Here is a 25009-nt window from a genome sequence, read left to right on the forward strand (position 1 = left end):
AGCACTGTACTAACAGAGCTGTTTCCCTAGTGCTTGTTTGTTTGTTGTTTTTGGAGACAGGGTTTCTCTGTTAACAACTCTGGCTGTCCTGGAACTTGTTTTGTAGACCAGGCTGGCCTTGAACTCACAGAGATTCCCCTGCCTCCGTCTCGTGAGTACTGGGATTAAAAGCATGTGCCGCCACCACCACTTAGCTTTTCTTTTTTAAATAAGAAAAGTATGGTAGCAAATGCCTGTATTTCCAGCATTTAAGAGGCAGAGGCTGAGCCATCTTTCCAGCCCAAGAGCATTGCCTGCTCTTCCAGAGGTCCTGAGTTCAATTCCCAGCAACCATACATAATAAATAAATAAATAAATAAATAAATAAATAAATAAATAAATAAATAGAGGCAGAGGCTGAAGAATCAGCATGAATTTGAGTGTGAGGCCAGCATGGGCTACATAGTGATACCCCTGTCTCAAAGAAGGTGGGGGAAGGGAAGGGAAGTTCGCTGAGGCAGAGGATAGTGTGTAAGAACTGTGCAGAGCTGGTGTCTGCTGTCTCATCATTTCTTGGGCCAGCGGGCAGGCCTTTCAAAATGTGACACGGGCTTGGGATGTAGCTGAGCAGTAGGGTGGCTGTCTGGAAGGCACAAGTCCAGGACTATATCCCCAGCACCACAGAACAAATGAAGGAAAGAAGAAAAAGGAGGTGCAGTTCTGTATCAAAGCCTCAAGATGTCTCTGTCCTGCACAACACTTTGTTTAGGGGAAAGTTAGAGAAAGCCTCAAGCTTTGAAGGCATGTTAGATGGGGAGGCGGCAGGACTCCCAGGACCTCAGCTCTTTGTTCTGCCTTCACAGTCCTGGGAGACACAGGGAGAGGTTTTCTTTAGATTCACATGTCTGGAGTTGGAAGGGTCATTTTCTGGTCTTCCAAGAATGAGTAGCCATCTCTCTTTTGCTGAGCATTCCTGGATGTCATGATCTCTGTGTCTCCCACAGGTCCAGTGTCCCATGAGCAGAAGCTGTCGCAGAGTTTGGAAATCGCCTTGTCTTCCACCCTTGGCTCCATGCCTTCCTTTACTGCCCGGCTCTCCAAGGGGCAGCTCCAGCAGCTGGGCACAAGAGGGAGCAGTACTGCCAGGAGGCCAGACACCAGCTACGGTAATCCTCTGTGAGCTCTAGCGTCTGCCTGTGGAGTATGCGGGGCCTAGTCTTCATGTTCTGTGGGTCTGGTGATTTCCCTCCACCCTGACTGTTCTGAACCTGATATTTGGGCCACATTGTGTTTTTCCCTCTTCTTGCAGCTGATCTTGTCAGGGTAAGCTTGTACCTTGCTTCAGCTTTGGCGGAGGAGCAGCTTTGTCTGCTCCCGTGCACTGCTTTTGGAGGCCGGTTCTTAGGCATTCATAGACAGCACCAAGATTGATAAAGATGGTAGAAGGGAGGCCTGCCAGTTCCCAGCTGAATGAGGAACAGCCTCACCTGACCCTTCCTTGTTCTTCTGACTCACCAGAGCACCCCAGGAGTGTCTGTGGTCCAGCGTGTGCCTCCTGCAAAAGAGCGTTCTCCTCCTACTGCACGAAGGAGCCTGTGTACCAGCTGTGCTGTGGCCACCTCCTGTGCCGACCCTGCCTGAGTGAGCAGCAGCGCTCCCAGCCCATGGTATGCACAGCCTGCCAGCAGCCAGTCGCCAGCCAGGATGTGCTGCGGGTCCATTTTTGAGGGACCAGCCTCAACTGAAGAAGCCCCATTTTGGGGGAGACCTGCAGGTGAAGGAAGCAAGAGCAGGATCCCAGTGGCCCTATTCTCTCCTGGGTTTTAGCACCTCATGGTATATTATAGGGGTTGGGTCAGGATACCCCCTCCTGCTTAGACAACACAGGATAATAAAGCCATAGGCTGGGCTGGGGGGACATCTCTGTTCTCCCTGGCCTACCTTGCCACTCTCCAAGCAGAGCCAGACTGTTCAGCAGCACTACCACGTACCCATGGTGTCTCTGTGTAACAGCCCTGGCTGTCCTGGAACTTGCTCTGTAGAGACCAGGCTGACCTCAAACTCACAGAGATCCATCTGCCTCTGCTTCCCGAGTGCTGAGATTAAAGGTGTGCACTACCACCACCTGGCTGCTCACAACCTTCTGATGGAGTTTTTTGGATGGCGCTCAGTAGACTGTGACTTGGGACCTCATACAGCCTTCTCTGCCTCAGGGTCACACAGAAGTAGACCATGGTAGGGCACATGGCTTAGCCATGTGTACCCCCTCCTCTGCAGACACTTGGAGCCTTAATAAAATGGCAGTTGACATTCACTGAGGCTTCCTCCTGGCACACGGGACAGGACAGCCATGTGCGGTTGCTGCCACCTGTCGGGCAGTGGTTCAGATCTGTCCGGCATGGGTGTGTCAGTGCCAGGGGAGGGGCAGTAGCTTCCATCAGGCCAGGTGCCAGAGTGTGTCTGGTTGCTCCTAGAGCCACTCTCTGAAGGAGGAGATTCCTGTTCTGTATGTAGCCCACTGCAGAAAAATACTGGTTTATAGGCTACGTTTTTAACAAATTATGTGTATGCGCATGGGCACGTGGGTGCCATGGTGTGCCTGTAGGAATCAGGACAGTTCAGGATTGGCTCACTCCCCAGCCTATGTGGTCACAGAGCTGAAATTCAGGCCATTAGCACTGTGGCAGTCTCCTCTACTCTCTGAACCACCTCTTTGGCTCCTGAGGGTACATTTTTCCCCCATTTAAAATGAAACTTTACAGAGTCCCAGAGAAAACAAGGATTCTGTACAGGTCTGTTCATTGTCAAGAGCTTCCAGCTAGAAGGATATCTGCAGGTCACCAACACTGTCCCCAATCCCTTGTAGGCATGGTTCACCTTGTCTTTGAGATAAATCACAGCCCCTTGAACCACATGTTCTTCGTTCCTACAAGTGGCCCAGAGTTCAGTCCTGAGGCTTAGGGAATCTGCTTTCAGAGTTCTCGGGGGACTTTTTCATGGAGGTGGCCATTAGGGGATTGTCACCTCCGTTCTCCTACACACCACACCACCAGTGCCTGCTGTGCTGCCCCTTCATGTGAGACACCAGGGTCTGCACGGACAGGCCCCCTGCAATCCCTACTCCACGCCCGAGCTGCCCTGCCGTGTGCTCTGTCCTTAGCCCGCACAACTACAGAGGGCATGGTTTGGGGCGAGAACCTTCCCACAACCTCTCATGGTCTCCGGAGTAGCCCACTTCTCACTCAGCCTTTACCCCTCAGTGTGAATGCTGGGAGCTATGTCTGCCCCCAACTCCCAAGAGCCCCCAAAGAACTCTGCAGCTCTACCAGAGGTGCCTGCCCTGCTCTGCTGGAAAACTAGATCTGGAAGCCTCTGGGGTGGGCAGGACCTAGCCTGAGTCCAGTGGGGAACCATCCCACACCCTTAATATGATTAAGCTTTTCTCTTCAAGATCTGACCCCTACCCCCACCCTTGCCAGCACCACAGAGCTCTGGTTTTCTTCCCTAGAACGCAAGAATGAAAGCCTGGTGTAGTGCAAGCGTAAATGCCGTGAGTTCAAGGCCAGCCTGGGCTCCATAGCAAACACTGTCTCAAAGACACCAAAATAAAAAGAAATACGTGATTTGGCCCATTGGCGTTTTATTTCTCATTAGAGACTGGACCTGGGACCAGGCATGAAACAGCTTCCCAGTCAACATGCAGAGCTCAACTCCTCTGACCAAGAAGACTCAACCACAGCTTCGCCTCCACCAGGCAGCCTTCCTGTCCTGGTCTTTGCCTGGTAATGGGGGCATGTAGTCAGTGGAGGTGCGAGGCTGGAGACCTGCTGCAGACATACTGCCCTGCCGTCTTCTGAACCAGAAGCAGGCCAGCTTGAGGCAACAGGCCACAGCAACCGTAGGCTCTGCGTCTTCATCACTCCCTAGGCGACCTGTCCTGTGGGGCCAAGGCTCTGTCCCTCAACCACCCCCTGAGCAGGCGGAAAGGAGGCTTTGTCCAAATTAGTCTTGGAAGCAGAAGAAATAGAAGAACCAGACAGCCAGGAAAAAGACCAGCAGCTGCTCAGTGCTCAAGGAGAACCCCTCCTCCCTGCAGGTGGGCAGCTGGGCCCAGCAGTTCTGTGCTCCTGGGGCTGACTTGGAGCACCCAGCCCCACATCTATTCGACTTCTTCCTATGGGTCTCCATCTTGAGGCCACTCAAATGCTGGGCTCCTTTCCATTCCCTCAGGAAACAGGGTTTCTGACGCTGGAGTTCCTGTAACTAGGTCTGCAGACAAAGAAAGCAGCCTCCCACTGCCAGTGCCATTGTGACGCTGGCCTGAATGCCATTGTGATGGCCACCAGGGTAGCAGTGGGGATTCTGTGGGCTAGCCTCCCACAGAGCTCCTGTGGGTATTAAGGAGGACCTGGCCCCCAGCTTCCCCGCTCTGCCCCCTATTGAGACCTGCTGTCTTCTCACCTGGCCTCGAGGCCACTTGCATGTGTAGCATCTCTTGGGTTCTGAGTGGAAAGGGGAGAGCTGGGCTGGGGGCTGGCCAAAGCCACACAGTTCAGAACAGTCAGCTTCAGTTACTGACTGTTTTAGAATCTGGGTGTCATGGCTTATACCTGTATCCCCAGCCCTTGTGCTGCAGAAAGAAGCCACATTTCATGTTAGCTACTGGTCTGGACAGTTGGAATACAGGACCAGCTCTGCCATCACAGTTAAGCATGATCACAGCACAAGGCCAAGATGTAACAGTGAAACCAGCGTGCCTGTCACCTCATAGAAACCTTTCTCCTAGGACAGGACACCCCTAAATGGAGGAGAGAGTACAGGCTGGCTTGAACCCCACTCTGTACTAACCCTTGACCACCGCCTGGGGCTCCACCTGCTGAAGTGGCTCTGCCTGCCCCCCTGCCCCCTACCCCATTCTTTGGATGATACCCAAGGTCTCATTCTAGGCAAGTGTTCACCCCATGCGCCATCCTCATCATCTGCCCAGCAGAGAGGATCTCCAGAGGGCACAGGTGAAGGTGGAGGAGGGGACAGGTTGTTCCCGCTGCTGGTGTCACCTAGCCTCAAAACATGCTGGTGTTGTGTCTTCCAACACTTCTCTAAAGGGAGCCATCCCCACTGGGCACCTGTGCTGAGCAATCAAACCCCAGGCCTCAGGCACATGAGGCAAGTAAGCTACTACTAGGCCACAACCCCAGCCAAAAATATGGGGGCTTTTATATGTGCATAAGTGTGTGGGTACACACATGCACATTCATGGTGGCCTGGAGAGGACATCAGATCCCCTGGAACCAGAGTTCTAGGGATTTGTGAGCCAGCTGACAGTGGGTGCTGGGAGGAAGAGCATCTGACCCCCAAGCTACCTCTTCAGCCCCAAGAGCTGTATGTAGAGCATGCGTACAAGCTATTCTGTGCACAAATGCCTGCTCGCTCTTCCTATCAAGCTTACTGGAAGAACAGCCAGAGTCACCAGGAAAAGCTTGAAGTTTGGGCCCCGGTATAGCTTAGTGCTCAGCCCTTTGTCCACTGCAGTGTGCTCAATAAGCGGAGTCCCAAGCTGGGCTTGGGTGTCTTTGGAAGAACTAATCCATGATAGATTGAAGAAACAGAAATCCAAAAGTAGGTCTGATTGTGTATGAGAATTAGTGTAAAGGTGACATCACCGATAAAGAGGGAGACTACTTGCTTAGCGCTCATGAGGCTCTGGGCTCCAGCCCCAGCACTGCATAACCGGACATGGAGGTACACGGCTTTAATACCAGCAGTCAGGTGATAGAGAGGAGGATCAGAAGTTCAAAGTCGCCCTTGATTATATACCAGATTTGAGGGCAGCCTGGGTTACATGAAACGCTGTCTCAGAAAAAAAAGAAGTCAGCAAGTGAACTTTTCAATGTGTGAATAAGTAGTTTGGGAATCACAGGAAAGGTGAGGATGGTTAAAGAAACACAGAATGAGCAACTTGTCAAAGAGAGGCAAACTGATTCTCTGATTCTGATGAAGTCTCAGTGTTTTAACTCCAGCCTGTGGGTGAGCTGTGCCTTCACAAGCTCTGCTAAGTCCTGCTGGAGGGAGCACAAAGGGTACAGGCTCTAGGGAGGGGAATGTGACAGGCTAGCCAAGTCACTTTCCCTGGAGGATTCTAACCCAAAAATTCTAATGGAAAATATGGAAAGAATTGCTACCTCAGGGATGGTATAACCCCAGCTGCCTGTGTTGAAGCAGAAGGTTCAGCTGAGCTCCTGAATTCAAGATCAGAGTGGGCAGCCTAACAAGATCCTATCTCAAAAACAAAACCAATCAAACAAAAAAAATGCCAACTGGGGGGGGGGGGGGGGCTGGAGAGATGGCTCAGCGGTTAAGAGCATTGCCTGCTATACCAAAGGTCCTGAGTTCAATTCCCAGCAACCCCATGGTGGCTCACAACCATCTGTAATGAGGTCTGGCGCTCTCTGATGGCCTTCAGGCACACACACAGACAGAATATTGTATACATAATAATAAATAAATAAAAATGCCAACTGGGCTTGGTGACACAGATCTTTAATCTCAGCACTCAGGAGGCAGAGGCAGGTGAATCTCTGAGTTTGAGGCTAGTCTGGTCTACAGAGTGAGTTTCAGGACAGCCATGGCTACACAGAAATGCTTTCAAAACAACAACAAAAATAAAACAAAAAACCCAACCCAAAAGTTGTGAATCTGAGGAGACTGGTTGAGAATGGCAGAGGGTTGGAGTGGGGTGAGGGAGGCAGAGGGTGGAAACTGGATGGAGGGAGAGGGGAGGGGGGAGGGTGGCGCCTGGATGGAGGGAGAGGGGAGGGTGATGGGTGTGGAGGGGGGAGGGTGATGGAGGGAGGGGGTGGAGGCGAGAGTCATCAGAATGCATTACATGCATGTATGAAATTATCAAAGAACAAAATTAATTTAAAAATTAGTATAGGGGCTGGAGTGATGGCCTAGCAGTTAAGAACACTGGCTGCTCTTCAGAGGACCTCGGTCAATGCTAACAACCGTGTGGCATCTCACAGCCATGTGTAGCAACTTCAGATCCAGGGGGATTCAATGCCCTCTTCTGGCCTTTGGGGGCACCAGGCACAAAAATAGTGCACAGATATACTTGTAGGCAAAACACTCATCACATAACATACATTTTAAAAAATTAGAATAGAAAAAGAAAGTTTATAAAAATTCTCTGCCACCAGAAAGTAATGTAGGCAGCTTGATCTGGTCCTTTGGGGACAGGGAGTCATAGTACCCCCTTGGAGGGACTACCTACATTCAGACTGTAGTTTAGACTCAAGATAAGGTGGCATATATTATTATATACATAGTTAGGAAATTATGAACACCTTGAGGGGCATCCATGGTTTGTTTAAAAAAAAAAAAACTTTGTATTAAAATGCTTAAAAGAGGGCTGAAGGGCCGGGCGGTGGTGGCGCACGCCTTTAATCCCAGCACTCGGGAGGCAGAGGCAGGCGGATCTCTGTGAGTTCGAGACCAGCCTGGTCTACAAGAGCTAGTTCCAGGACAGGCTCCAAAGCCACAGAGAAACCCTGTCTCGAAAAACAAAAACAACAAAAAACAAAACAACAAAAAAAAGAGGGCTGAAGGTTCTTCCCCGGGTGTGAGTCCCGGCATCACACACGCAGGAGGAGGAATGCATTGAGGTGATGTCCTGGTTTTGTGCTAGATGGTTCATATGAGTTATTTAATTAGCTCTAGTTTGGGGAGCAAATTGAGACTCAGTTATGTGAGGTAGTCTGACCCGCTCTGCCTACACTGATCTGGTGGACTGCCGCTGGCACACTATCTAGAGCAGTGGTTCTCAACCTTCCTGAGGCTGCCACCTTTTGATACCGTTCTTCATGTTGTGGTAACCCCCAATTACAAAATTATTTCCATTGCTACATCATCATAACTAGTCTTGCTGCTGTTCTGAATCATGATGTATGTTTTCTGATGGGCCTAGGAGACCCCATGAAAGGATCATTCAACCCAAAGGGGTCACAACCGAAGGGTTGAGAATCACTGATCTACAGGACCCTCCATGAGGAACCAGAGTCCCAGCAGAGTTAAGCACAGAAGAGCAACCACATGACCCACTGACAGCACAGGGTTGAGATTTTTCCCATTACACCTCTTGGTACAAAGAATAAAGATGCTTCCCCAGACAAGCCCTCTATAGACTTGGCTTCAGGCCTCATGACAGTCCGCCCGTCTCCTGGCTCCAGTGTGAAGGGAAGGGCACCCACCGCGCACTCACCAGCAGGAGGGTGTGGGAAGGTCCTCGGATGCATCTAGGGCTTGGGGTGTCAGGATCCTGATGAGGTGGGCTTGAGTCTGGCATAGAAAGTGCATCATTGGAGAAGTGGGTGTGACTTGACGCGCAGCGAACCCTGTGTGGCCCTGGTGGAACTTGAAGGCATGAAGGACAGAGAGCTTGGGGGACAGCCATCCCAGAAACAGTCCATGACAAAGAAGGCTGGACTACGGTGACTCCCAACTGGGCTTTAATAAGGCCTGTCAAGCGCAGTGGCATCTGGCTCTCGTGCTAGCTCTCTGGAGGCAGAGGCAGGCAGAGCCCTGTAACGTCCAAGCCGGCTTGGTCTACATAGCAAATTTCAGGCCAGCCAGGGCTGCAGAGAGAGACTCAGTCTCAAAAAGGGGTTGGGAAGGCTGGAGAAAGAGCTCCGCAGTCAACTCCACTTCCAGGGCATCTGTGGCCCTTCTCTGTGGGCACCAAGCACGTGTGTGGCGCAGGCAAAACACTCATATACATAAAACACATACATAAGTCTGAAAAGGGGGTCGGGGAGGAAGGGCAGGAGTCTGGAGTAACAGCCCGGTGAGTTAGAGAACTCACTGCTCTTCCCAGGACCTGAATTCAGCTTCCGGCTCCCATATGAGGTGGCTCACAAACACCTATAACTTCAGCCTCAGGATTCAATGCCTCTTCAAGGTGCCTGCCATCAAACAGGGACACACATGCACACATGATCCTAAAAAATAAGTTTAAAAAATGAGAAGGGTAAATGCAGAAAATCAAATGGGTCAGATAGCAGCCCCAAGCTGGCCTTTGCCTCCCAGGAACCTCCTTGATTCTTGGTGCCCTCTCTCTGGGCCCACGGGGAGACCCAGATATCAGTTATGACTTGGCTGATGAAATGTACCCCCTTGGCTAATTAATTAGGACGTCTGTAATTAGCCTGTCTCGCAAGCTGGGAGCCTCTGGAGAGGAACACTTTCACCTGCCTTCCTCCCCCTCCCTGGGGGGATGAGCTCAGACGGGGGTGGGGGAGCTTTGCCCCTGAGATGCAAGAGGGGAAGGAGACCATGAGCAACAGGGAAAATGAGATGCCAGGGCACACGCTCCTGCATGTGATTGCCTCAGAGAGGTCACCTCTAATGAGACGATGGAGATGAGGTACGGTGTCTGAACCCTCAACGTTTCCTCTTAGAAACCCACACACTCCTGCGTGTGATTGCCTCAGAGAGGTCACCTCTAATGAGACGATGGAGATGAGGTACGGTGTCTGAACCCTCAAAGTTTCCTCCTAGAAACCCACAGGGAGATTGGGATGTGACCCAACCCAGCTGCTGCAGCTCTGTTGGCAGAAGCTGAAGCCACAGCCTTTTTAATTTTTTTTTTATACGGGGTCTCATTTTACAGCCCCTGCACGACCTAAGACTCACTATGTACACTTAAAACTCAAAGGTCTGCCTGCCTCTGCCTCCTCAGTGCTGGGATTAAAGGCATCAGAGACACCAATACCCACAATAAATACACTCTGTTTTACAAGGACATGGCATGGTGGCACAAGCTTTTAATCCCAGCATTTGGAAGGCAGAAACAGTAGGGTCTCTGTACGTTCAAAGTCAGTCTGGTCTGCATAGTGAGTTTCAAGACAGCTAGGGCTACAGAAACCCTGTCCCGAAAGCAAAAAACCAAAAGCAAAAACAACCAACCAAAATCCTATACAGCCTGACTGGAGAGACGGTCCAGTGACTGCTGACTATTGACTCAAACCCAGGTCCTCTGGAAGAGCTCGGAACGCTGAGCCATGGCTCCAGCCCCCACCAATGAAGTGCTTGTTTGTTTTGATTGTTTGCCTTGTGGAGGGGTTGTTTTATTTTGTTTTTGTTTTTTTTGAGACAGGGTTTCTCTGTGTGTAATAGCTCCTTGGCTGTTTGGGAACTCTCTCTGCAGATCAGGCTGACCTCGAACTGACAGAGATCCACCTGCCTCTGCCTCCTGAGATTAAAGGCACAAACCATCCTGACTTTATTACTCTGTATTCTTTGGCATGCAACTCACGTTCGATGCCTGTTTTCTAAGAACAGGGAGAAAGTACTTCTTTGTGGGGTTTTATGTGAATTGGGCAAAAAGGCTGCCACACACTCTAATGACACCTATGTGCAAAGCCATGGGTGGCACATGCTTGTAATCCAAGCACTTGGTAGGTAGAGAAAGAAGGATGTGTGCGTGCACACACACACACACACACACACACACACACACACACACACACCACATGTGTACACATACCAAATGCTCACACAGATACACGCATGCACCCTCCCAACACAGGTAGGCATCCATGCACAGATGCCTGGATCTGACTTCAGACCCTTGCAAACTGCGTATCCTTCGAGTTTGTGCCCTCGCGTTCTTTCCAAGTACTGCAGTCACCACACCGTGGACCAGTAACCCACCTGCGCCACCTGTGCAGTGGCTTCCCCTTTGCAGAGGCAGGGCTGAGGGCAGGCTCCCTGGTGTCCAGCCTGAACCTGCAGGCGTGGGTCCACGCTGTGAGCAGCCTCTTCCTGCCATGATGGTGCTGAGTGACGGGTATGCTGTCTCATGCCAGCTGAGTGTGCGTGCCTGCAGGTCTGCACAATTTGTGCCTGATCCCGACCGCAGCACTTCCGTGAACTTGGAAACTTTTTGTCTTTCCCTGTGAGTTTTCTCTTCACCCAGCGGTGTTTCGTCCCTCTGCCTGGCTGCCTGTAGCTGCAGAAAGACAGGGTTGGCTCTTCCCACACCTAGCAAAGAAGTCTGTTACGTCCACTGTACTTGGTGAGGCAGAGGCCAGTCAGTCCCCTGCAGCTCCCCTGAAGCACCCTGGTATACCCAGGAGAGGTAGCTGGAGCCTATGGGAGCTGGGAAGGTCCAGGCCTGTGCACAGTCCAGAGGGAATGGGCTGGCTACTCTGCACCCAAATCCAGAGGGGTTTTCTGGTGGCCGATGAAAGGAGTCTGTGAAGGCTAAAGCAGAGTGTGGTGGTACATGCCTTTAGTCCTAGCACCCGAGAGCCAGAGCCAGAAAGACTAAGAGTTCAAAGTCAGCTTCTGCTACAGAGTAGGTTCAAGGTCAGTCTGGACTGCATTAGACTGCCAAAGAAACAAATGACTTACAACCTAAAGTCAGGAACTAACCCTGCTTCCTCAAGGCTGGATCTGTCTGACTGTGGTTCCTCCCATTTCCTCCTGCAGAACAACGTTCCATTTTCACTTCTGCCTTAGGCCTGAGATGGTACCAGTCTAGGGCATGGGTCTCTCTCCACAGCTGTTTTCTCTCTTTAGTTCTGGGGATTTCACCCAGGACTATTTCTGAGCTATAGCCTCAGCCTTCTGTTCTCTCTCTCTCTCTCTCTCTCTCTCTCTCTCTCTCTCTCTCTCTCTCTCTCTCTCTGTGTGTGTGTGTCCTCTGTCTCTCTCTCTCTCTCTCCCTCCCTCCCTCCCTCCCGCCATCCTTTCTTTCTTTGAGACAGGATCTCACTATGAAGCAGCCCTGGGAGGCCTGGAACTCACAGAGATCCACCTGCCTCTGCCTCCCAGAATGCTGGGATCAAAGGCGTGTACCACCACTGTCCAGCTTCCTACTATGTATTTATTTGTTTATTTTTGTTTTTTGAGACAAGTTTTCTCCGTGTAGCCTTGGCTGTCCTGGAATTCACTCTGTAGACCAGGCTGGCCTAGAACTTACAGAGCTCCATCTGTCTCTGTCTCCTGAGAACTGGGATTAAAGGCATGCGCCACCACCGCCCAGTCTTCTTTTTATTCATTGAGAAAGGGTCTCACTAAGTTACCCAGTCTGGCCTGGAACTTTTGACCTTCCTACTTTAGTTTCCCAAGGTAGCTCAGAGCACAGGCCTGTGAGGCTAGATCTTTGCACATGACTGACTGAGCCTGGAGTTCTCATTCCCACAACAGTGTCCCAGTTCATGTCCTTAGTGGGGACCAGAGAGGCACTATCCCCAAGACTCCCATTCTCAGAGCCTGAGTCCCCACGCCTGGCTCTACAGGCACATGCATGGGGTAGAAACATCATGGGCATCCTGAAGCCAGCCACACCCAGCTGATCTTTGAATCTGTGCGCTGCCCTTGACGTCATGACTGTGGCTGTGAGCCAGTGAGGCCGCAACTGGGAATGTCCTCCCAAAAGCTCACCTGCTATGTGTGATTCCTCTTGCTCATCCCACCCAACAACTAACAAGCCTGCCCCACCCCTCCTGGTGCTGACCCTGCTCCAAACATGACGGCCCTTCCTGGATGGGGCCCGTTGACCCCTCCAGCTTGTTGAGAGCAGCTAGGATGCTCAGATGATTTCCAGGTAACCCTCAAGTCAGTTCACCTCCCAGACGGTACAGCAGCAGTCCCCGTAACTGTTTCTCCTGTCACACTGTGGCCAATGACAGCCTGCTGGTCTGCCCCCTCCTCCAACATGTTCTGCACAGGCAGGCCCACGTGTGTCCCCAGATGCCTGAATCACTGCTGACAGCTTGGGACCTGTTGGCTGTGGGCTCCTGGGGAGCCACCGGGGAGGGGGTTAGCAGCCACGTTGTCGCCTCCTAGGGAACACCTGCAGACATAAATAGACAGCCCGCCAAGGCAACAGAGCAGAGCCAGGAGAGCAGCGCCGCACACTGCCCACCTATGCTCGCCAGGATGCTCAACTCTACGCTGTCCGTGTGTTTCCTGAGCCTGCTGGCCTTCACCTCTGCCTGCTACTTCCAGAACTGCCCAAGAGGTGGCAAGAGGGCCATGCCTGACATGGAGCTGAGACAGGTACCACTGTAGTCCATTTCACGGCGGCCGGCAGTGCCCTCGGAATGGGTCGGTGCTAGGAGAGGGAAGCGAATGGTCGGAGAAGTGGGACTTTAGGGGAGGTTCCTGGAATGAGGCAATAGGGCACAGTGGATGGACCAGGTGCCAGAGAAGCCGCATGACGGACACTGTCCCCATTTGGGGGATATGCCAGAAAATGAGAGATGCCTCCTAACAACTGGGTTTGGGATGGGAGCAGGTGGAACTGGGTGCTCGGGCCTCTGCACATCTGGGGGAGGGGATGGGGTGTCAGCTCATCAGGGCTGGCTAGATTATACAAAGCTCTGTTCTAGCCTGAAGTTAAGGTCTTTCCCACCCAGCTCAGCCCCTCATAGCTTCTTTTCTAGACACCAGTGCCAATTTCTTCCTGTCCGTAAGAAGATGGCCATGACTCCGGGCATGTCTGAGTGGCGTATGTCCCATATCTACCCCAACCTCTTGCCCAAATCGCTTGTCTGCATGTCCAGCTGAGGTCAAGGGCATCCAGCCACCAGGCTCGGTTTTGTCCAGGCCATGGGTGGATCGATTTTGAGTTGTTGAACAAGCTGGAGTAGGCAGATAGGCAGCTCCCCCCAGTCCACCTTCCATTTGCAGAATTTCTCGGGAAGTTTGAGGCACCAGGTTCCCATGCACACATCGCTCTAATTTGGCCCCTGCCACCCACCCAATAGGACATAATAGGTTGGCAGGAGGTTAAGGCTCAGGTGAGGCCTATCAGCTTCGGGCTGGAGTAAGAGCAAGGCCAGAAAATGAGAGAAAGGGCGTGAATGTTGTACTCCTAAGAAGCAGGACTGCTCAGTGGGGGGTGAGGGAGGGGACTGGAGGACCACTGAATGTCAGAGAAGGAAGCCTCTGAGCGATTGCTGCACACCAATGGCATCTCAGAGCTGAGCAAGGTCCCCAAGTACTGCAGCCCAGGGGACACTCAGCCAACCCAAGTGAGGGTTTTGAGAGCTCCTAGTGAGAACTGATCCTCCTGATAACCTAGCACTTTAGATTTCCACTCCTGCCCTTGGCTGTTGTTTCGGCCTGAATAGCGCCAGGGCCCCTGCAGCGCGAGACCGGGACAGCAGCAGGGTGGCCCTGGGTTCCCACCGCTGCTCACTAGCGTCCTTCCCCGCAGTGCCTCCCCTGTGGCCCCGGCGACCAAGGCCGCTGCTTCGGACCGAACATCTGCTGCGCCGACGAGCTGGGCTGCTTCGTGGGCACCGCCGAGGCGCTGCGATGCCAGGAGGAGAACTACCTGCCCTCGCCCTGCCAGTCTGGCCAGAAGCCGTGCGGGAGCGGGGGCCGCTGCGCCGCCGCGGGCATCTGCTGCAGCGACGGTGCGCACGAGGCCGAGCTGGGTGGGGGGGACAGGGGGTGTGTGAGGGTGGAGGGGGCGTTAGTGGGGAGCTGGGCATGGGGCGCGAGGTAGGGGTGGGGTGGGAGGGTGAATGGGGGAGCATTAGGTAGGGAGTTGGGGATGGGGGCGCGATGTGGGGGCAGGGACACAGAGTTGGAAGGTGAAAACGAAGAGGGGCTAGAATTGGAACGTGGCGGGGGTGGGGGGTCGCGGTGGGAGGGCAGCGTTGGGAGCTGCGCCCACTCCAGGGCGCCTGCGCTCACAGAGCCTTTCCTTCAGAGGGCTGTGTGACCGAGCCCGCGTGCCGCGAAGATTTTCTCCGCCTCACCCGCGCTCGCGAACCGAACAACGGCACGCAGCTGGACGGGCCCGCCCGGGCGCTGCTGCTCCGCCTGCTGCAGATGGGCGGGACGCGGGAGTCCGTGGATTCTGCCAAGCCCCGAGTCTACTGAACCGTCGCCACCACCCCTCGCCCCTGTTGCATGGGAAATAAACTTTTAAAAATGCATCCTGGTGTCTGTTTCTATCTCTGGAGAAGGGAGGGGAAAGCTTGGAGTGCAAACTTTCTAACATTGGCTAATCCCCGCACCCAAAGTTGTGGGCAGTCCACGCCCTCATAAGACTTATAAGGGAAGCCTTCTGGAGCTCCTGGATACCCACATAATACTCAGGACAAAGGCAACCCCAAGCTCGGAAGAACGGAAAGGCCTGAGGCCCAGGGAAGCCTGAAGAGGGTGCTTTAGCGATTCCCTGGCTGAGACCGAAATAAAATCAGAGAGGTGGGACATTAGTGGACAAGAGAGGCAGAGTAAGGTATGATGAGGGACAGAATGAGTGGCAGAGAATAAGAGGACAAGCCAGGGGTGACCATCGCAGCCCCGATTTCATCCCAGACAAGGCACAGCCTGAGGGACCTACCCTTGTTTCCAGTGCAATGTACACTTGCCCAAGACTCTGCTGTGGGAGAAGGTGCAGACACTTACCCCAGACCTAAAGGAGACAGTGCTACCTGTTATCTCTCCAGGTGTTCTACCATCAGGGCCCACCAGCTGAGAGGTAGACTCCCTTCCTCCCCCTCCCCAGAGCCAGGCTTGCAAGTCCCCCACAGGTACATGTTCAAACACTGCTCTCAGGCAGGGAAGGAAACCAGCTCGGATGTGGCTGTGGCTCAGGAATGCTTCCCTAGCCTGGATTTGGTCCCCAGCACCATAGGGCCATTTCCATGACCTCAGCCATAGCTAGAGATCCAGAAAAAACGTCCAAGTCCAGCAACAAGGCACACACGCAGTACATAGACATTTTTACACCGTTGGCATGTCTAATTTTGGAGCAAAGATGGCACCAGCGTTTGGCCTTTGTTCCTCCTTCCCTTTCTTCTCATTAGCTTTTCTTTTTCTTTTTTTTTTCTAAAATTTTAGATTTATTTATGTGTATGGGTGTTTTTCCGTTGTGTGTGTCTGTGCACTATGTGTGTGTTCTGTTCCGCTCCTGAGCTATCTGGTGTCTGCAGAGGTCAGACAAGGGCATGGGATTCCCTGGGACTGGAGTGAACCACCAAGTGAAAGCTGAGAACTGAACCCAGTCCTCAGGCCCTCAGCAGTGTAGCCTTCCGGGAAGCCACCAGTGTCTCGGCCTTCCATCCTTTCCTGGTCTCTTCTATTCCTCACCCCTCCCACAAGCTTCCTACCCTTCTCCCTGCCCCGTCCATCCCGGGCATCCACTCCACATGCCATCTTACTCCAGGGTTAGGGGCCACAGAGGCTGCATCTCCGTTGGGATGCTCCTCAGGCTCTGAGGGGCAACTGTGGAAGACAGAGGTCAGTCTGACTGGATGGCTTGACATGGTCAGCCCTGGTCAGAGTCAAGCCCACCTCAGCACCTCAGCACCTCTCTGCATGTCTAGGTTTAACCAGGTGGTACAGGGGCTAGGCAGACCCCCACCCCAGCCTCCTTCCTATGTGGCCCTCTCAGGATCTGACCTCCACGAGGGTTGGATGGAGAAAAAGACCAGACCAAGAAGGAACAGAAGGTGGTAGGAGTGCTTGGTGGCTTGGCTACACTTGGTTCAGTTCCCAGGGCTGGTGTTCGAGCAGCTTCAGGATGAAGCTGAGACCCCTCATTCTGCTCCTCTACCCAGGTAGAGAATTGTAACCCCTCTTTCTCCCGACCTCCTTCTAGAAAAATCAGTGACCTATTCTTCAAGGAGAGGAATCACTTCTGCCCACTGAACCTTCTTTCTATTCTCTCTCCCTTTCAGGATGTCCCTTACCCAGGTATGGAGCCATTGAAGGGCACTTCTAGAATCTACAGTAAACACCTGCCTCCTCTCTTCAGCCTCCAGAAGCAAAGGGGCTTCTATGAGCAGATGCCAAGGGTTCTGACTTCTGCAAGCATGCTGTGGGTGTGCACTGAACCCCACCCCACACACAATAAAGAAATAATGAGATATAATTAGAAAAATTTAGGCTGGAGAAATAGTTCAGGCGTTAAAAGAGTACACTGTTCTTCCAGAGGACCCCAGTTCTGTTTCCAGTACCCAAACAGGATAGATGACTCATCACCACCTGTGACTCCAGGGTTAGTGGGTCTGATGCCCCCTTCTGGTCTCCGTGGGCATTGCACTCATGTGCACATCTCGCACAGAGACGACACAGACACAGAAACAGAAATTTAGCAGATTAAAAGTCCTAAGATAGAAATCTTCAAAACCCAGCCCCAGAAGAATGAAAACGACGACAGCAAAACAAGAAACAACAAGTCAGTCTGGACATCTCTTTGATATATCTTTTTGGCCTTCGGCCTGTCTGTGTGTGTGGCCCACATCTGTGGTGATAGGGTCGTCCGTGTTCTTTTACTGGGTGTGAGACCCACAGAAAGTGCTTATTTGTAGGTTTATTTACTTGCTGTGATGGTACGGAACCCAGGGCCTTCCCCCTTTTTGGGGCAAGATCTCCTCCACTGGGCTCCTCTCAAGCCGTCACATTTTGTCCTAACAGACGGTGAATCACGTGCCCCTGTGTAGGGGCCTGCGCCTTCTCCCTCTGCCGGCACTGCTGGGAACACGGGCAGCTAAGCGAGGCCCACTTTGAGGCTCGGGGATAGATGACCAACAGAGCAGCAGTATAAACCGCGGATTTCTCAGTTTGCCTGTGGACTCTGTGCTCTGTGGTCATGTGTGCCCACAGGCTCTTAGATTCTGTCCGGCAGTGGCAGAAACGGGGCCCCTGAGCTCAGGCCTGGCACTGAGGACAGCAGAAAAGAGACACGCTGGTTCTCGATCTTTCCAGCTGTGGCCTCCTCGAGACCTGTGTGGGAATTCAGCTCCGTGGAAACCTTACAGCTTTGCGACTACAGTACCCTGGCCAAGAGCCTTCTTTCTAGGCCAGGCTTGCCCCCTCAACCTCTGAGGTTGTGGCTAAAGTCTCCTTTCAGATCCAGAAGCGAATGGATGAGTTCCCTGCCTGTCTGTCTCCCCTTTAGTCAGTCTCTTGTCAGACCTTGTCTTTCCCCATAGATGTCCACCATTGCTGTTTGGACTTTTAAATGCTGTTTTTAAGTCTGTCTGCTACTGGAGTGGGAAACGGGGCTATCCTATAGCGTGGGTGGTGACAGCCCGTACAGCACCCCTTTGTCCCCCCCCCCCCCCCCCCCCCGAGCAGCCTGCTGGGCCGTTCTTACTTTGAATTGCCAGGGCCCATGAACCCCGATGTCCTCCCTCCCTCTGACAATTAGACACCAGTCAAGTGTGAAGAGGAAATCTGCTTTATTTGTCATTCTTTCTGGGGCGGCCATGGGGGGTGAAGGATGAATTCTAAAGGGATCGTCAAGAGGGCTCAGCGCTCGGAGAAAGCAGACTCAGGGTCGCAGGTGGGGTCCATGCGGCAGCCATCTGAAAGAAAAATGGGTCAGTGGCCTGGGCGGCAAACCCGAAGGCTCCCTGCCGGGCCTTCAGGCCAGCCCTCTCCTGCTCACCCGGGCTGCAGCAGACGCCCGCCGCGGCGCAGCGGCCCCCGCTCCCGCACGGCTTCTGGCCAGACTGGCAGGGCGAGGGCAGGTAGTTCTCCTCCTGGCATCGCAGCGCCTCGGCGGTGCCCACGAAGCAGCCCAGCTCGTCGGCGCAGCAGATGTTCGGTCCGAAGCAGCGGCCTTTGCCGCCAGGACCGCAGGGGAGGCACTGCGGGGAAGGACGCGAGTGGGCGCAGTGCACGGTCCTCGGGTTACGGTCCCGTATCGGGACGGTGGCCCGGTGAGGAGCAGTGGGTGCTCAGGCGTTGTCTCTGCCTTCACGGCGTCAAGCGAGAGCCTAACTCTGCCTAACGCCTTGTGTTCCCACGCGAGGTTGGGGTAGGGCGGGCAAGAGTGCAGGGATGCTCTCTGCGGGCGGGAGTCTTCTCTGGTCCTTAGCGCTGCTGGGACCAGACCGGATTGGGAGACTCACCTTACGCGTGTCCAAGTCCAGCGCAGCCCTCTTGCCGCCCAGGGGACAGTTCTGGATGTAGCAGGCGGAGGTCAGAGCCAGGAGGCCAAGCAGGCAGCAGGCGAGACTGGGGCAGGCCATGGCGCTGGTGCTGAGTCTGAGACCCACCAGAACTGATGGTTTCTCTGGCCCGGCCTAGCCTTTTTATGTCTGGGCACTGCCTTGGCTGAGCACTGTCTTAAGAGCGCAACTGCATGACTGGTCACAGCGGGTCACTGCGGGTCAAATCACTCCACACCACTCAGAGGCAGGCCCTTCATTTTCAGGGTCTAGGCTAGGGTCAAGGTCACCGCCTCAGCTAATGGACTGGAGCTTGAAAGCAAGGGGTGCCTGAGTTAGAAGAGGATCGAGAGAATTGGGTGGGGTGGTGGAGGTGCAGCCTAGCCTGGAGCTATTTCCACAGACGTCCAGTACGGCAGGATGGGGCAGGAGTGGGAAAGCGGCTGTAGGAGCCTTTACATGTCCCTGAAACTGGGGTGGGGAGAACGATCACATCTTCCTTCAATTTCTGAATGCAGTTCAGCCCTCTTCCAACTAGACGGTAAGACAAAATATCCATAGGGGTCAAAGTTAAGCAAACAAAAATAAGAGAAAGAGAAAAATCACAGCCAAACAAAAGAAGAATTATGTTTGTGTTTAAAATTCTGTATTAGAATTCTTTATGTAGAACAGGCTGGCCTTGAATTCACAGTGGTCCACCTGTCTCTGCCTCCTCCCAAATTCTGGGATTAAAGTTATCCAGGACCATGCTAGGTGCCTAGACTTCTGTTTGCGAAAACACTCGCCATCAGCTGCCCGAGTGTGCCCAACAGGTGACCTCAGCTGCAGATTGCCACCTGGCCCGAGGTCATGCCCTTCCCAGGTGGCCACATGGAATGGTTAGTTCAATTGGGCACAAATGTTGGGCACCTCTGGCTGCATTTCAGCTGTGGAGCTGTAGGTTTGCTGAGTTCTGCACGGGAGGGATGCCTCATGCAGCTCATTAGCAGACTGCTTGCCTAGTATGACAGACCTCAGGCCCAGTCCCCAGCATGACAGCAGTAATGCATTTTGGGAACAATTATTTTTTTAATATTTATTTATTTATTATGTATACAATATTCTGTCTGTGTGTATGTCTGAGGCCAGAAGAGGGCACCAGACCTCATTACAGATGGTTGTGAGTCACCTGTGGTTGCTGGGAATTGAACTCAGGACCTTTGGAAGAGCGGGCAATGCTCTTAACCCACTGAGCCATCTCTCCAGCCCCCTTGGGAACAATTCCTGCATTATATTTTTTATTTTTTATTCTCTTCTTCTTCTTCTTCTTCTTCTTCTTCTTCTTCTTCTTCTTCTTCTTCTTCTTCTTCTTCTTCTTCTTCTTCTTCTTCTTCTTGACAGGGTTTCTCTGTAGTTTTGGAGCCTGTCCTGGAACTAGCTCTTGTAGACCAGGCTGTCCTGGAACTCACAGAGATCCGCCTGCCTCTGTCTCTTTAGTGCTGGGGTTAAAGGCATGCGCCACCACTGCCCGGCTGTTCTTTTCTTCTTAATAATTAATTTTATTGCATTGGTGTGAAGGTGTCAGATACTTTGGAACTGGAGTTACAGACAGTTGTGAGCTGCCATACCGGTGCTGGGAATTGAACCCGGGTCCTCTGGAAGAGTAGTCTGTGCCGTTAACCACTGGACCAGCTCTCCAGCCTCCTTTTTACTCTTATTTGTATGTTTGTGTTTGCAGGTTTCCCTGGAGGCCAGAAGAGGATGTTGGATCTCCAGGAGCTGTAGTTAGAGGGGGTTGTCAGTTGATCTATGTGGGGCCTAGGAACAAAGTTCAGTCCTCTGCAAAAGCGGCATTCACTCTTAACCACTGAACCATCTCTCCAGGCCTGCTTTTTGCATGTTTAATACAGTTTAAAAGGAAAAACATTATGGCAGGAAGATTCAACCCCTGTATTTCATGGCTGAGAAATAAAATATAGATCTTCAGGAGGGACCAAAGACTGCCTGCTTCAAGGGCTTGCCTCAATGAATGGAGGCCACCCATTGGGCCCTTAGCTTAAATATCTTACCATCTTGGGGCTGGGGAGTTGACTCAGTGTTAAGAGTTGCTCTTAGCCGGGCGGTGGTGGCGCACGCCTTTAATCCCAGCACTCGGGAGGCAGAGGCAGGCGGATCTCTGTGAGTTCGAGGCCAGCCTGGTCTACAAGAGCTAGTTCCAGGACAGGCTCTAAAAAAAAAAAGCTGCAGAGAAACCCTGTCTCGAAAAACCAAAAAAAAAAGAAAAAAGAAAGAGTTGCTCTTTCAGAGGACCCAGGTTTGATTCCCAGCACCCACATGTTGGCTCACCACCATCTATAATTTCACTGTAGTCTATATCTGCCGTGGCCACTGCCTTCTTCTGATCTCCAAGGGTACCAGGCTCACACCTAGTGCAATACATACATGCAGGCAGAACATGCATAAGCATGAAATAAAATAAATGATTCTAAAAAGAAGATTAGGCAGGGCGGTGGTGGCACATGCCTTTAATCCCAGCACTTGGGAGGCAGAGGCAGGTGGATCTTTGTGAGTTCAAGGCCAGCCTGGTCTACAAGAGCTAGTTCTAGGACAGATACCAAAACTCACAGAGAAACCCTGTCTCAAAAAACAAACAAAGAAGAAGAAGAAGAAGAAGAAGAAGAAGAAGAAGAAGAAGAAGAAGAAGAAGAAGAAGATTAGACCAGGTGTTAGTGGAACATGCCTTTAATCCCAGCACTCAAGGGGCAGAGGCAGGTTTAAAGAAAGGAGAAGCATTGCTCAGACTCTTGTTTTTATTTGATTGTTTTGAAATAAGGTCTCATTATATTGTCTTGGTTGGCCTGGAACTTGCTGTGTAGACCAGGCTGGGCTTTAACTCACAGTGATCCATTTTCTTCTGCCTCCCAAGTGCTGGGGTTAAAGGTATGCGCCACCATGCTAGGTACCTAGACCCTTGTTTAAGAAAACATTTGCCATCAGCTGCTGGAGTGTGGACAGCAATGGTCTCAGCTGCAGAGAGCCAACTGGCCCTGGCTCTTCCCAGGTGAACATATGGAATGGGTGGTCCTTTTTGCTACAAACTCTGGACACCTCTAACTGCCTTTCAGCTTTGGGCTGTAGGTCAGCAGATGTGCACAGTGGTTCTGCTCGCCCATCCTTTCTCTTCCACAGAGGTGGGTCCCAGGCCCGTGTTCTAAACTCCATCTCAGGCTGCTTCCTTAGGACATGACCTGCAGCCTCCAGGAAGAAATGACAGCCAGTGTCCCAGAGATCAGCTCATGCACTCTCTGGCCCTAGGGAGAGTGGAACAGCCCCTAGGCTCTTTGTCTTCACGGTTAGCCTCCTCCATAAGGGACTGAAGTCAACGGGGCAAAGCAGGCTCCAGAGCTCATCTGATCCTGAGTCACTGGTGCAAGTTGAACTCAGCGAGTCAAACGCTGAGTTGGTGGTCAGGTTGACCTGTATTACAAATCACCTCATTTCCTATCCAGATTAGCCTGTTGGCATTCTTGGCATAGAAGGCCAAGAGCTTGACCTCCAGGCTGGCCCCAGAGACCTTCCACATGCTCTGCGGGCACAGTGATCTCATCGAAGGTAATCTATGCACATAAATTAGCATGTAATAATATGCACATAATGCTCTCATGAGGCCAACATGCCTTCATGTGCTCACCAAATTATCTGTTCTTGGGTCACCAGTGAACAGCAGACAGAATCCTTATCCTCAGGCTGGGGCCACAGCTGAGCAGGAGAACACTTGTCTAGCGTATATGCAAGGCTGTGTCCACGAAGCCTTGGGTATAGTGTCAGCACCAGGAGAAAAATCACTATCCTCATGGGGTTCATATGACATTGAAGGAGGCAAGATGTGAAATAAGAAGCATGTTACATTGGGTTATTGCTTTAGTTTGAATCTGAGTGTATCCCAAGGATCCATGTGTTATATATATTGTAGGTCCTTACGAAGGTGTATCGGGAAGACAGCGAGATCTTTAAGATAGAGACCCAGGGGGAGGTCATTAGGTCATTGAGGGCATGCCCATGAAGGAGGTAGTGACACCTTGGTACCTCCTGGGTCTCTTTTAGTTTCCCAGCCATGAAATGAAGGGGTTCATTCCTCCGTGTGCTCCTACCATGATCGTGGGTTGGTGCCTCTGAGACTGTGAACCAAAATAAATAATTTCTTCTAAGCATAACTGCACACAGCTGTAACCTCGGCATCAAGACCAGTCTCGGCTAAAAAAGAGTTCAAAGCCATGAAGGAGTTTATGGGATACTATCTCAAAATCCACCAAATTAAACCTTTTGTGTTTACAAGTTAAAAATTATCGGGGGTTTTTTCTCTAGTAATTAAAAGCCACTGAGGGAACAAAAGCGCAAGCATAACACACTCCAAAGTGCGCTAGCAGGGCTGGTGGCAGGCAGCGGGCTGGGTGCCTAGACAAGGTCCCTGTCTGGATCCCTTGAGTGAATGTGTACTATTTGACACAGGCCTTACACACAGGAGAATTTAGCAGTCCTTCCCCCCTCCCCGCCCCCCCCCGTGTGTGTGTGTGTGTGTATGTGTGTGTGTGTGTGTGTGTGTGTGTGTGTGTGTGTGTGTGTGTGGTGAATAGGGAGTAAGCCTTCCTCTGGTCTGAGTGCAGATGCTGACAGTGTGTTCTGGAGCTCACAAAGGGTTGACCAGTGTGTGCTTTAGCCAATAGAAATTGCAGCCTCCTCCTGGATGTTCACAACCTGTGGTTGCGGCCAGAGACTAGACAGCCCCTCCCCCTGTGTTGAGCACAAGGACACGCTGTGTACTGGGTTGCTGCACACAGCCCCCTGGCCCCAGCCTTCCTGCGTGTGCATCCATCTTTCTTCATTCTCTCAGCACCCTACTTGGGTTTCCAGACCCAAGTTGTGCAGGTGGAGGACTGGTAAATGCTCCGGAAAGAAAGGGAGCATCTCCTTCAGGTGACCTGTGAGTGGAGAGGAGAGGAAAGAAACCTTCTTGGTACGAGGAAGACCCGCGTACGAGGAAGACCCGGTACTCTGCTGCTGTGGACAAGTGGATACAAATGTAGCCTCTTCACACAAAATCCATTTATTCTGTCAGTTGTCAGGCAAAGTCTGGGCAGGGCTTCTCTACCCATGGTCTTCAGCAGGCGTGAGTTCCTTACCAGAGCTTGGTGATCATAGGCACAATTCATTACCACCACCACCGCCGCCCACCGCCGCCCACCACCTCCCCTAGCCCCCCACCCTATACCCCCACCCCCTGTCACTGTAAATCACGTGACAGCTCACATCTTTATGATATTGTGCCAGGAGATGGTGGCGCACACCTTTAATCAGAGGCAGGCAGATCTCTGAGTTCAAGGCCAGCCTGCTTTACCCAGGACAGTCAGGGTTACATAGTGAAATCCTCTTGAAAAAACATTTTTTTTTTTAAAAAAAAATTATGTGTATGAGCCTTTGGCTCAAATGTCCATAGAGGTCAGAAGAAGTTGTTGGGTCCATGGGAGTTGTGCAAAGATGGGGGGACAGACCATCAAAGCCTATTAAACCAGAAGCAAAGTTTATTCCAGGAAAAAAATTAAAAAATAAAGCTCCATGGGTCACAGAAAGCTTATCAGCTAGCTGAGACCACAGCCAGAGAAGGCTGTGGCAAAGGATGTGGCAAAGGATGGTTTCCAAACTTCTCCTTTTTATAGCAAGAAGCGACAAGCATCCGGCATGAGCAAGGGAGTTTTTACAATCTCGAGGTAAACTCAGATATAAATTTCCTTTCTTTGCAATTTTCATTAACAGAGCTTTTAAAGTTAAACTAGAGTTTGTATTTAGCCCACTGTCTTCTTCTGGCGCTTTCTGATGGTGTTTACCAAAGCTCTGCACTCCCCTGATGCTGCCAGTTTTGTGTAGCAGGGAAGGGTATGGGAAAATGCACAACCAGAAAGTCAGGTACAGCCCATCATTTAAAAGACAACTCAGCTCACATCAGTTGTTGGTCTTGAGTGGCCAGGGGTTATCTAAATGCTGAGCCTCGGTTAGCAGAGGCCCACTTCAGCCTTGCAGACCGAGCTATGGGTTGTAAAGCGGAGTAACCCACTGTTAATAGTTAATCC

General features: G+C 51.9%; 3 protein-coding genes across 3 annotated transcripts in view; 2 read left to right on the plus strand and 1 right to left on the minus strand.

The window, feature by feature from the left end:
• Positions 1 to 3608, plus strand: part of Ubox5 (U-box domain containing 5) — a 40422-nt gene extending 36814 nt beyond the window's left edge. Inside the window, exons 6-7 of the mRNA XM_038329886.1 lie at positions 984 to 1145; positions 1498 to 3608. Coding sequence (XP_038185814.1) covers positions 984 to 1145; positions 1498 to 1706 — 371 coding nt within the window. The 3' untranslated portion in view covers positions 1707 to 3608. The remainder of the gene's footprint in view (positions 1 to 983; positions 1146 to 1497) is intronic.
• A 9304-nt stretch (positions 3609 to 12912) lies between these two features.
• Positions 12913 to 14880, plus strand: LOC119815546 (arginine vasopressin). The gene is made up of 3 exons (XM_038331710.1): positions 12913 to 13044; positions 14207 to 14408; positions 14708 to 14880. Exons 1-3 carry the CDS (start codon positions 12913 to 12915, stop codon positions 14878 to 14880), a joined length of 507 nt encoding a protein of 168 aa, XP_038187638.1.
• A 3381-nt stretch (positions 14881 to 18261) lies between these two features.
• On the minus strand, positions 18262 to 18986 carry Oxt (oxytocin/neurophysin I prepropeptide). Its single transcript, XM_038331736.1, has 3 exons — positions 18867 to 18986; positions 18401 to 18602; positions 18262 to 18317 (listed from the first exon to the last, which is right to left on the minus strand). The coding sequence occupies exons 1-3, from the start codon at positions 18984 to 18986 to the stop codon at positions 18262 to 18264; spliced, it is 378 nt and encodes a 125-aa protein (XP_038187664.1).
• Positions 18987 to 25009: the final 6023 nt, after the last annotated feature.

Source organism: Arvicola amphibius, chromosome 5 (genome assembly GCF_903992535.2).
Source record: "Arvicola amphibius chromosome 5, mArvAmp1.2, whole genome shotgun sequence".
Taxonomy (NCBI): Eukaryota; Metazoa; Chordata; class Mammalia; order Rodentia; family Cricetidae; genus Arvicola; species Arvicola amphibius.